The sequence below is a fragment of the Equus asinus genome, chromosome 17, assembly GCF_041296235.1.
Source record: "Equus asinus isolate D_3611 breed Donkey chromosome 17, EquAss-T2T_v2, whole genome shotgun sequence".
Taxonomy (NCBI): Eukaryota; Metazoa; Chordata; class Mammalia; order Perissodactyla; family Equidae; genus Equus; species Equus asinus.
Window position 1 is genome coordinate 41,094,323 of NC_091806.1, and position 13,261 is coordinate 41,107,583.

Genomic DNA, 13,261 nt, shown 5'->3' on the forward strand with positions numbered 1-13,261 from the left:
TCGATTAAAAAACAAGACCCAACAATATGCTGCCTTCAGGAAACACGTCTCAGTTTGAATGACAAACATAGGCTCAGAATGAAGGAATGGAAGACGACATTCCAAGCAAATGGCAAGCAAAAGAATGCAGATGTTGCCATACTTGTGTCAGACAAAGCAGACTTCAAGATAAAAAAGACAAAGAGAGACAAAGAGGGGCAGGATATAATGATAAAAGGGACACTCTATCAAGAGGACATAGCACTTATGAATATATAGTGTTCTATAGTACATAGTATACCTTACACAGGAGCACCAAAGTATATAAAGCAACTATTAACAGATCTAAAGGAGAAATTGGCAGCAACACAATAATAGTAGGGGACCTCAACACCCTACTTGCATCAATGGATAGATCATTCAGACAGAAAGTCAACAAGGAAACTGTAGCCTTAAATTAAATACTAGACTAGATTGACATATATATATATATATATATATATATATATAACATTCCATCCCAAAACAGCAAAATACAGATTATTCTGGAGTTCACATGGAACATTCACAAAGATAGATCATATGTTGGGAAACAAGGCAAACCTCAATGAATTTAAGAAGATTGAAATCATATCAAGCATCTTTTCCATCCATGTGCTGTAAAAATTGCAATAAATTACAAGAAAAAGGCTGGGAGAGTCACAATATGTGGAGACTAAACAACATGATACTGAACAACCATTGGATCAATGAAGAAATCAAAGTAGAAATAAAAAAATACCTGGAGACAAATGAAAATGAAAACAAAACATACCAACTCTTATGGGATGCAGCAAAAATAGTACAAAGGGAAATTTATAGCAATACAGGCTCGCCTCAACAAACAAGAAAAATCTGTCTGTTTTTGTGCCACAACCATGCTGTTTTGGTTATGATAGCTTTGTAGTATATTTTGAAATCAGGGAGTGTGATACCTCCAGCTTTCTTCTTTTTACTCAGGATTCGTTTGGATATTTGGGGTCTTTTGTTGTTCCATATAAATTTTTGGATTCTTAGTTCTATTTCTGTAGAAAATGTTGTTGGAACTTTGATAGGGATTGCATTGAATCTGTAGATTGCTTTAGGAAGTATGGATGTTTTAACTATGTTAATAATTCCAATCCAAGAGCACACAATATCTTTCCATTTCTTCTGGAGTGTCGTCTTCAATTTCTTTCAACAATGTTTTATAGTTTTCAGTATAAGATCTTTCACCTCTTTGGTTAAGTTTATTCCTAGGTGTTTTATTCTCTTTGTTGCAATTGTAAATTGGATTGTATTATTAATTTCTCTTCCTGTTACTTCGTTGTTAGTGAATAGAAACGCAGCTGATTTTTGTATGTTGATTTTGTATCCTGTGACTTGACTGTATTCATTTATTATTTCTAAAAGTTTTTTTAGTGGATTCTTTATAGTTTTCTATATATAAAATCATGTCATATGCAAATAGTGACAGTTTCACTTCTTCCTTTCCAATTTGGATCCTTTTTATTTCTTTTTCTTGCCTGATTGTTTTGGCTAGGATTTCCAATACTATGTTAAATTAGAGTGGTGAAAGTGGGCATCCTTATCTGGTTCCTGTTCTTAGAGGGATCTCTTTCAGTTTTTCTCCATTGAGAATGATATTAGCTGTGAGTTTGTCATATATAGCCTTTATTATGTTGAGGTACTTTCCTTCTATACCCATTTTATTTAGGGTTTTTATCATAATTGGATGCTGTCTCTTGTCAAATGCTTTCTCTGCATCTATTGAGATGATCATGTGATTTTTAGTCTTCATTTTGTTAATGTGGTGTATCACGTTGATAGATTTGTGGATTTTGAACCATCCCTCCATCCCTGGAATGAAACCCACTTGATCATGATGTATGATCTTTTTAATGTATTGTTGTATTCGATTTGCTAGTATTTTGTTGAGCATGTTTGCATCCACGTTCATCAGTGATATTGGCTTGTAATTTTCTTTTTCTGTATTGTCCTTGTCTGGTTTTGGTATCAGGGTAATGATGGCTTTGTATAATAAGTTAGGAAGCTTCCATTTCTCTTCAATTTTTTGGAAGAATTTGAGAAGGATAGGTATTAAGCCTTCTTTGAATGTTTGGTAGAATTCACCAGGGAAGACATCTTGTCCTGGACTTTTATTTTTTGGGAGGTTTTTGGTTACTCTTTTGAGCTCCTTACTGGTGATTTGTCTAATCAAATTATCTCTTTCCTCTTGACTCAGTTTTGGAAGTTTGTAAGATTCTAAGAATTTATCCATTTCTTCTGGATTATCCAATTTGTTGGTGTATAGCTTTTTGTAGTATTCTCTTATAATCTTTTGTATTTCTGAGGGGTCTGTTGTAATTTCTCCTCTTTCATTTCTGATTTTATTTATTTGAGCCTTCTCTCTTTTTTTTCTTGGTGAGTCTAGCTAAAGGTTTGCCAATTTTGTTTATCTTTTCAAAGAACCTGCTCTTGGTTTCATTGACTTTTTCTGTTGTTATTTTAGTCTCTATTTAATTTATTTCTGCTCTGATTTTTACTATTTCCTTCCTTCTACTGATTTTGGACTTTTTTAATTCTTATTTTTCTAATTCCTTAAGGTGCACTGTTAGATTGTTTATTTGGGATTTTTCTTGTTTGTTTATGTAGGGCTGAATTGCTATAAACTTCTCTCTTACAACTGTTTTTGCTGTATCCCACAGATTTTGGTACGTCATATTTTCATTTTCATTTCTCTTTGGGTATTTTTTGATTTCTCCTTTGATTTCTTTATTGACCCAATCGTTGTTCAGTAGAATTTTCTTTAATCTCCACATATTTGTGGCTTTTCTGATCTTCCTACAGTTGATTTCTAGTTTCATACCTTTGTGGTCAGAAAAGATCCTTGGTATTGTTTCAGTCTTCTTAAATTTATTGACGCTTGTTTTGTGGCCTAATATGTCATCAATCCTGGAGAATGTTCCCTGTGCATTTGAAAAGAATGTGTATTTTGCCATTTTGGATGGAATGTTCTATGTATATCTACTAAGTCCATCTGGTCTAATGTGTCATTTAAGGCCAATAGTTCCTTATTGATCTTCTGTTTGGGTGATCTATCCATTGGTGTAAGTGGAGTGTTAAAGTCCCCTACTATGTTGTGTTAATGTCTATTTCTCCTTTTCTGTCTGTTAATCATTGCTTTATAGATTTAGGTGGCCCTATGTTGGGTGAATAGATATTTACAAGTGTTATATTCTCTTGTTGGATTATTCCCTTTATCATCATGTAGTGCTGTTCTTTGCCTCTTGTTGCTGTTTTTGTTTTAAAGTCTACTTTGTCTGATATATGTATTGCTATTCCAGCTTTCTTTGCCATTTTCACAGAGTATCTTTTTCCATTCCTTCACTTTCACTTTGTGAGTGTCTTTAGGTCTGATGTGTATCTCTTGTATGGAGCATATATATGGGCCTTTTTTTTTATCCAGTAGGCCACCCTGTGCCTTTTGATTGGAGCATTTAGTCCATTGACAATTAAAGTAGCCATTGATAAATATGTATTTATTGCCATTTTGTTACTTTTTTTCTGGGTGTTTTAGTAGTTCTTCTCTGTTCCTTTCTTCTCTTGGTCTCTTCCCTTGTGGCTTGAAGGCTTTCTTTAGTATTATGCTTGGATTCCTTTCTCTTACTTATTTGTGTATTTATTATAGGTTTCTGGTTTGTGATTACCATGAGGTTCGTATATAATAATCTATGTATATAGCAATCTATATTGAGTTGACGGTGTCTTTAGTTTGACCTCTTTTTAAAAACTGTAGTCTTTTACTCCTCTCCTCCCACATTTTATGTTTTTGATATTACATCTAGCCTCTTATTTTGTGTATATGTTTCCATTACCCTTTTATCATTGAAATAGGTAATTTTAGTACTTTTGTCTTTTGACCTTCATATTACCTTCATAGGTAGTTGATCCACTTATTCTTATTTGTGGTCTTACCTTTCCAACTTAAATTAGTCCCTTTAGCATTTCTTGTAAAACTGGTTTCTTGGTGATAAGTTCCTTTAATTTTCGCTTGTCTGGGAAACTCTTTATCTCTCTTCCCATTTTGAATGATAACCTTGCCAGGTAAAGTATTCTTGGCTATAGGTTTTTTCCTTTCAGCGCTTTAAATATGTTGCACCACTCCCTTCTAGCCTGTGAGTTTTCTGTTAAGAAGTCAGCTGATAGCCTTATGGGGTTTCCTTTGTATGTCACTTGCTGCCTTTCTCTTGCTGCTTTTAGGATTCTCTCTTGATCTTTAATTTTGGACATTTTAATTATAATGTGTCTTGGTGTGGGCTTCTTTGGGTTTATCTTGTTTGATATTCTCTGTGCTTCCTGTACTTGGATGTCTGTTTCCTTCCTTAGGTTATGAAAGTTTTCAGCTATTAGTTCTTCAAATAGATTCTCTGTCCCTTTGTCTCTCTCTTCTCCTTCTGGGACACCCATAATATGAATGTTATTGTGCTTGATGTTGTCCCAGAGTTCCCCTAGGCTGTTCTTGTTCTTTTTAATTCTTTCTTCTTTCATGTGTTCAGCTTGGGTGAAGGGAGTCAAAAGGTACAGACTTCCAGTTATAAAATAAATAAGTTGTGGGAATGTAGTGTACAGCATGGTGACTATAGTTAATAACACTGTATGGCATATTTGAAAGTTGTTAAGAGAGTAGATCTTAAATGTTCTCATCACAAGAATAAAAATTCTGTAACTATGTATAGTGATGGATGTTAAATAGACTAATTGTGGTGATTATTTTGAAATATATAAAAATATCAAATAATTATGTTGTTCACCTAAAACAAATATATATCAATTATACCTCAATGAAAAAGACAAAAAAGTTAATCATCACCAAATGGAACTTACCTCACAAAGGATAGGTAGAAGATTCTTACACGCAGTTTGGGTGGACGCAACAAATCAAAAAGCGACACGTTGGTCTGGCCTTCATCCAACTCCTGCTTCATGGTGGATTTCACAAACTTCAACAACAAAAATAACAATAAGTCTTTATGAGATGCAAGTAAGCACCAGGTATGGTGGTAAATGTTAGAGGATGAGATGGACGTGTTGTTCCCTATCCTCAAGGACACTTCCAACTAGTGGGAAACATGGGCATTAAACAATCTATCTTGTGTGGAGAGTTACAAAATGCATAGGGAGAAATGGAATTCAGGGAATTATACAGGATAGAGGTCAGTTTAAATACAGAGCTGGGGAGAGGGAAAAGGCATTGACAAAATGATTTAGTCTAAATTGGAACCAATGAAAAGGTACTTGTTTTTTTTTTTTTTAAAGATTTTATTTTTTTCCTTTTTCTCCCCAAAGCCCCCCCGTACATAGCTGTATAGTCTTCACTGTGAGTCCTTCTAGTTGTGGCATGCGGGGCGCTGCCTCAGCATGGCTTGATGAGCAGTGCCATGTCCGCACCCAGGATTCGAACCAATGAAACACTGGGCCGCCTGCAGCGGAGCGTGCGAACTTAATCACTCGATCACGGGGCCAGCCCCGAAAAGGTACTTGTTTTAAGGAGAGGTTTCTTTCCCATCCAGAGGACATGAAAGAATTGTCCTCCTCTTGTTAGAAGTGGAATTGTCTGCTTTTCCAAGGCCATGGCTTTCTTGAAAACTGGGTCCACTTTATGGTTTTGTTCAGAGCAATCTTTTTCAGGCATGCCAGGCAAGCTGTCTCCCTTCATGACTGGAGTGCATGGAGTTAAAGGCAGAGAAAATAGCAGAGGATATGCCATCAGAGTATAGTCTATGTCTGGGCCAGATACTATGAAAGGTAGGGTACAGTGGTTGGAAAGGAATTGGTTTTAGGGTTGGACAAACCTGGTTTGGAATTCTTGCCCTGCCACTTGATAGGTTACTTAATATCTCAGGGCCTCAGTTTCCTTATCATTTAAAAAATGAAATTTGCACTTATCTCACAGAGGTTATCTAAGATTTACCTAAAGTCACACATTCAAATGTGAAATGTATCCAGCAGAGGGGTAGGCACTTATTATTTTTCAAAACAATATTATTTCTTATACCAGACCTATGGTTATTTGGTGCAGGAGATGGTGGACTTTCCCTGTACAGCTCCAGAAAGTAAATATTTTAGGTTGTGCAGGCAATAGTTTCCATCACATTTGTTGGATTATGATATCATAGCATAAAAGCAGCCATAGACAATATGGGAACAAATGGGTTTGGCTATATTCCAATAAAATTTTACTTTCAAAAACAGGTATTAGTTTGTATTTGGCCCATAGGCTAAAGTTTGCTAATCCTGAATTTAGTGGATGCTGTTGTGTTCTACTCAGATTTCCCATTCGAGTCTAAGACACTCACTTCTCCAAGTTCTTGGAATTTTGACAGCTGATGTCTCTCAGTTGTGGCCTTCTCTGGGAACTGCCCTTAGATGAAGAGATCCTCCTCACATGGGCCACTCCCCTGTCCTCATCCAATGGCTGATAACTTCAGACATATGACGCTAGGCCTCATTACCTTGGGCAGAGAAAATCTGATGCGCTATCCTGGCCCCAGAGTTCCCTGCAGGGTTAGCTGGGGACTCTGTTGCAACTGTATTGCATTTTGACTTCTCTTTTTGTCCATTCCTGTGCTCTCACTCCTCACAGATACTGTTCCTGAAAGAACTCCCCAATAAACCTCCTGTACCCAAATCTCAGATTTCCCAGTTCCTGAGGAACTGGGCCTTAGATCCACTGCTACTGGCCGGGAGTGATCAAAGAAGTCAATGCCACAATGAGAATTCAGAACTAGATCATCCTAGCATAGAATATGCTGTAACTAGTGGTAGTTGGGGCATGCAGTTGTGGTACAATCATTAAAAATTTCACTGGTGGTGAACAGGGATGGGATACTGGTGGAAGGCAATACACTGGTATGTGTATGATTCAGGATTTTGAGGGTTTCAAGAAAAATAATAATTACCAGGACTTTGGAATTGGATGGCTACTGTGAAGGGCCATAGATGCATTTAAGAAAGACAATTAAAGACTGATGGTGAATGACTATCAACAAACAGTGAAATGTAAAACTCAGATGATGCATATAAAGAGACCCTCATCTCCCACAGGTGGAGGGTAGAAAACACTGAAGATCAAGCTCCAGGATTTTTTTAAGAGTATCTTTAGGTGAACTGAAAAATCTGAAACTTGGGTGGTTTCCTTTGTCAAGCTCATGGCCCCAGTTGAGAGGAAGTAGGACTCTAACATTGGGATAGGTATATCTGAGTTGAGGCATTTAATCCTTTTGAATCCCTACAGTCACTTGTATTTCTTGGTCTGAAAAGCAGACCATTCCTCTCTGTTAGAAGCTAGTGCTCCTGCATTGCTTTAAAATGATGCAGAGCTTTGTGCTTTGCAGATAAATAGATGCCCACCCTCAATGATCTGTCACCATTTGTTTCCTACCAGACTAATAACTAGAGTTAAGAAAAAAATATTATTTAGCTTGGAAAGTGTTGGGTCTGTTAAAGTAGGAAAGGGGCCTGTATGCACAAAATACTCAAATAGGAAGCCAATACATCCTAGCAGGAGAGTAGATATGGGAATAAATTCTAAGGGTCCCAGATCAAGGTGAACAGAATATAGAGTTGAATAAAGGAGAATTTTTTTCATAGGAAAGCCGTGGTTGGCAGCTTTGAAAGATGGTCTTCTCTGATCCCCATCTCTGGTATTCATACTCCCATATAACCCCTCCTCTTGAGTGTGGGTTGGATATAGTGACTTGCTTCTAACAAATAGAGTACAGCAAAAATTATGCATTAGCACTTCCATGAGTAGGTTAGAAAAAACCGTGACTTCCATCTTGCTGAATCCCCTGTATTGTCTTCTTGGTCTGTACACTTTCAAGAAACACCTGTCTTGTTGGAGACACGTATGCCTGGAAATGAGATCCTTAGTCCAACAGTCTAAGAGGACCTGTGTCCTTTACAACAATCATGTAAGTCAGCTTGAAAGTAAATCCTTCCCAGTGGAGTCTTCAAATGATACCACCGCCCCAGCAAACACCTTGATCGCAAACTGTGAGAGACCTTCAAGCAGAAAATCCAGCTAATCCCTATTCAGATTCCTGTTTTAAGTCAGCAAATTTTGAGGTAACTTGTTCCACAGCAAGAGATAACTAATTCTAATGCTGGTACTGGGAAGGGAGTGCTACTATAACAAAGAGCTAAAAATTTGAGAATGGATTTGGAACTGGGCAGTGGGTGGAGGCTGGGAGGGTTTTTGAGAACTGTGATAGAGAAAGCCTATATTGCTTTGCCAGATTGTTAATAAAAATCTGTACCTTGAGCAGGCTGTTTTGAGAGCCCAATAGGAAGTGATAAACATGTTATTGAAAACTGGAGGGCAGGGAATTCTTGCTATGTAGTGGCATAAATTTACGAACATCATCATCTGTAGTTATGTGGAAAGCAGGCCTGTACTTAATGAACTTGATGTTCTAGCTAAGGGGATTTCCAGTCAAAGTATTGAAGATGCCTCCTGATTTCTTCTTGATGCTAATAATAAAATTCAAGAGGAGGAATAAAATTGAGCAAAAACTTTTAAACAAAAATGAGCTAGGACTTGATGGTTTTGAAGATTTTCAGCCTCTCCAAATCCCAAATGATGCCAATGTTAAGAAATGGCTTTGGAGCACTGTCAGGAAAACATGGCCTAGAAATAAAGCCTGGTCTAGAGATGAAGTCCAGCATGTGATTATACAACTTTTCTCAAGGTCACAGAAAGATCAAAGTGTCAGTGTATTATTCAGAAACAAAAAGAACTCTTTAAAGATATTAAGGATGTACTTCTAGGATACTTAAGCGCCTTGTCTCTCAGCCATCTCGCCAGAAGCCCAAGGTAGAGAAGGGCTTATGTCTGGAGCTGAGAGCCAATTGATTTCTATTTTTGTGAAATGGAACTATTTCCATGCCTAGAAACGCAATTAAGGAACTTCTAACATTTGCCTAGCTGGATTTCAGATAGCCCTCGACTCCTTCAGGTCTCACATTTTCTTCATTTCTGAATAAGAATGTCAACAATAGCTATCCCATGCTTGTATCATCATTGTATGTTGGATGTGTTGGGGACAGGTGTCTTGTCTCTTTAGTTTCACAGATCTATATATAAAAAGGTGCTATAGTTAAAAAACCATAAATAAAGAGTTTCCTTCATACTTGGGCCACATTTAAATTTTAAGATTCTGACGTTGAGCACATGCTATAATGCAGTAAGACTTTTGGGGACATCGGGCAGGTGTCAATTTATTTTGCATCTCAGAGGGAGGGAATCATTTGGAACCAGAGGGTAGAAACTTTGGGTTTTTCTTTACTAACATTTTCTTCCAAAGGGCATTTTTTCACTTTCAGGGCTGATATGGGCTTCTGTCAATTGTACCTCTACGAACCAGTTCATGTGATGCTTGAAAAATGCCTTTCTCCCTCCTTTTATTTTGGCTGAGGAAGATTAGCCCTAAGCTAACACCTGTGCCAGTCTTCCTCTATTTTATGTGTGGGTTGCTGCCACAGCCAGGCTGACCAATGATGTAGGCCCACGCCTGGGATCTAAACCCGTGAATCTGGGCTGCCAACATGGAGCACGCTGAACTTAACCAGTAGGCCACAGTGCCAGACCCTCCTCCTCTTTACCAGCTAACTCCTAATCCTTTCCTGGCCCACTAAAGCTAGAGTAGATACTTTCTCTAGCTTGTCTCAAAAGCACTCTGCATACAACCTTGTCATAACACCTATTCTATATTATGATTTCTTAACTTTTGTGTCTCATAGTAAAATGTAAGTTCTTTGAGCACAGAGTCTCTAACTTATTCCCTTATTGATATCTAGCACCATGCTGGTGTGAATACATAAGTATTTGTAAATGAGTAAGAAAGAGCTTGAATGAGCCATGTCAGGATCTGGCATCCAGGGCAAGAGGAGAGAAACTTCCAAAAAAAAATAAAGGCTTCTCAGAAGTTTTCCTACTCAAGCACAATCTTGGTACTTTCTAATGAGGAGATTGTAAATAACAAAAGAAAAAGACTTTTATCTATTTCACTGCCATAGCCACATTGTGTAGAACAGATTTGGCTTATATTTGGTGCTTAATATTTATTGAATTATTGAATAAACGCATGAAAGTTAAAATCTTATGCCCTAAAGCTATCTTCCGCATGGTGAATTACCCTTCCTTTTATTGACTTTCTTATTTCCCCTAAATGGGACCATGAGTTAGTGAAATAGTGATACATGAATTGTGCTTGATTGCTTTCCCTTACATGAATAGGGTAAGAGCAACTGCTTGTTTCTTTAACAATTAAGTGCACTTCTGCCAGTGAATTGCAATAGCTATGTGCAAATCCATGACAAAGATGAGATATGTTTTTTTTGCAATGCCCCTCCCTCTGCAGTGGTGAATCCACAGGGAACCAGGACAAACTTTAAGACCCATTCACAGCATTCTAGTTCTGGCCCAGTAGTCACCACAGGAACCCAGACTAGTGTGATTGCCAGGTCGTATCTTCATTTCACCCCAATAACCAGCTCCCTTTCCAGATCACCTCAATGGTCAGGGTCTCTCCAGTATCCTTTTTCCCGTTTATATGTGCAGCTCTTCTAAGCTCCTTTAAGGCCTCATCTAGCTGATTGGTAATAATCAGCCACTGCGCCGACTCCAGCACACTCCTGATGAGAGAAGACAATTATTCAATTGCTTATCTTCCACATGACATTTAACTTGAGATTCCTTTCCCTTCCATTTAATATAGAACAATGCTTGGGATTTACTCTTGAATGGAAACTCAGTTTCTCATTAGGGAAAACAAATAATCACAGGACGATATTGGGAGACATCCACAGGCAGTGTGTGGGCATGGTTTTCTCCCTTTCTTGATAGTATCCTTTGACATTCATGTTTAAAAAGAAATTTTGATAAAGAATAATTTATCTATTTTTTCTTTGGTTGATTGTGTATTTCGTGCCGTATCTAAGAAACAGTTGCTTAGTCTGAGTTCACAAAGGTTCACCTCCATGTTTTCTTCTAATAATTGTATCTATTACATTTAGATCTTTGATGTATTTTGAGTTAATGTTTATGTGATGTGAGGTAGGGGTCCAAAATAATTCTTTTGCATATGGTTATACATTTGTCATGGCACCACTTGTTAAGCAGGCTGTTCTTTTTTTCAGTTATTTTACTGAGGTCATGTTGGTTCATAACGTTGTGTAATTTCAGTTGTACATTATTATGCGTCAGTTTCTGTAGAGACTGCATCATGCTCACTACCGATAGTCTAATTCTTGTCTGTCACCAAATATATGTGCCCCTTTACCCCTCTTGCCCACTCTCCACCCCTTTCCAGTCTGGTAATCACTAATCTATTCTCTTTATCTATGTGTTTGTTGATCTTCCACATATGAATGAAATCATATGGCGTTTGTCTTTCTCTGTCTGGCTTATGTCACTTAACTTTATACCCTCAAGGTTCACCCATGTTGTGGCAAATGGGACCATTTTGTCTTTTCTACAGCTGGGTAGTATTCCATTGTTCTATATATATGTATATATATAGAACATTTTTATCCATTCATCACTTGATGGGCACTTGGGTTGCTTCCACATCTTCGCTACTGTGAATAATGCTGCAGTGAACATAGGGGTGCATAGATCTCTTTGAATTGTTGATTACATGTTCTTTGGATAGATACCCAGTAGTGGGGTAGCTGGATCATATGGTATTTATTTTTTGAATTTCTTCAGAAATCTCCATACTGTTTTCCACAGTGGCTGCACCAGTTTGCATTCCCACCAGCAGTGTATGAGCATTTCCTTCTCTCCACATCCTCTCCAACACTTGTTATTTTTTTGTCTTGGTAACTTTAACCATTCTGACAGGTGTGAGGTGATATCTCATTGTAGTTCTGATTTGCATTTCCTTAATAATCAGTGATGTTGAATATCTTTTCATGTGCCTGTTGGCCATCTGTATATCTTCTTTGGAGAAATGTCTGTTCATATCCTCTGCCTATGTTATGATTGGCTTGTTTGTTTTTTTGTTCTTGAGCTGTATGAGTTCTTTGTATATTTTGGAAATTAACCCCTTGTTGGATATATGATTTGTAAATATTTTCTCCCACTTGGTGCGTTGTCTTTTCTTTTTGTTCATGATTTCCTTTGCCTTGCAGAAGGTTTTTAATCTGATGTAGTCTCATTTGTTTATTTTTCCTTTTGTTTCCCTTGCCTGGGCACACATCATATTTGAAAAGATGCTAAGACAGATGTCAAAGATTATACTCTTGCCTTTTCTTTCCGCTGGGTTCGTTATTAGTGTATAGAAATGCAACTGATTTTTCTAAGTTGATTTTGTACCCTGCAACTTTGCTGTAGTTGTTGATTACTTCTAATAGTTTTCTTGTGTATACCTTAGAATTTCTATATATATGTTGTCTGCAAACAGCAAGAGTTTCACTTCTTCCTTTCCTGTTTGGATACCTTTTATTTCTATTTCTTGCCTAATTGCTCTGGCCCAAAGTTCCAGCAATATGTTGAATAGGAGTGGCAAGAGTGGGCATCCTTGTCTTGTTCTGTTCTCAGAGGGATGGCTTTCAGTTTTTCACTGCTAAGTTTGTTGTTGTCTGTGAGTATGTCACACATGGCTTTTACTATGTTAAGATTCTTTCCTTATATACCCATTTTATTCAGAGTTTTTAAAAAATCATAAATGGACGTGGATCTTGCTAAATGCTCTCTCCATATCTATTGAGATGATCATGTAGTTTTTATTGCTCATTTTGTTACTGTGGTGTATCACGTTGAATGATCTGCAGATGTTAAACCATCCCTGTGTCCCTGGTGTAAATCCCACTTGCTCATGGTGTATGATCCTTTTAATGTATTGCTGTATTTGTTTTGCCAATATTTTGTTGAGGATTTTTGCATCTGTGTTCATCAGTGATATTGGCTTGTAATTTTCCTTCTGTGTGTTGTCATTGTCTGGTTTTGGTATCAGGGTAATGTTGGCCTCATAATATGAGTTAGGAAGTATTCCGACTTCTTCAATTTTAGCAATAATTTGAGAATGATAGGTATTAAATCTTCTTTGAATGTTTGGTGGAATTCTCCGGAGAAGCCATCTGGTCCTGGACTTTTGTCTTTTGGGAGGTTTTTGATTACTGTTTCAATTTCTTGACTTGTGATCAGTCTATTCAGATATTCTCTTTCTTCTTGATTCAGTTTTGGGAAGTTGTATGA

General features: G+C 37.3%; 1 protein-coding gene across 2 annotated transcripts in view; it reads right to left on the reverse strand.

The window, feature by feature from the left end:
* The window catches only part of SLC22A24 (solute carrier family 22 member 24), a 52,123-nt gene that overhangs the window by 16,181 nt on the left and 22,681 nt on the right, over positions 1-13,261 (reverse strand). For both annotated transcript variants that reach the window (XM_014827098.3, XM_014827097.3), the window contains exons 5-6: positions 10,572-10,695; positions 4,885-5,000 (exon numbers count right to left, since the gene is read on the reverse strand). In XM_014827098.3, coding sequence (XP_014682584.2) covers positions 4,885-5,000; positions 10,572-10,695 — 240 coding nt within the window. The remainder of the gene's footprint in view (positions 1-4,884; positions 5,001-10,571; positions 10,696-13,261) is intronic.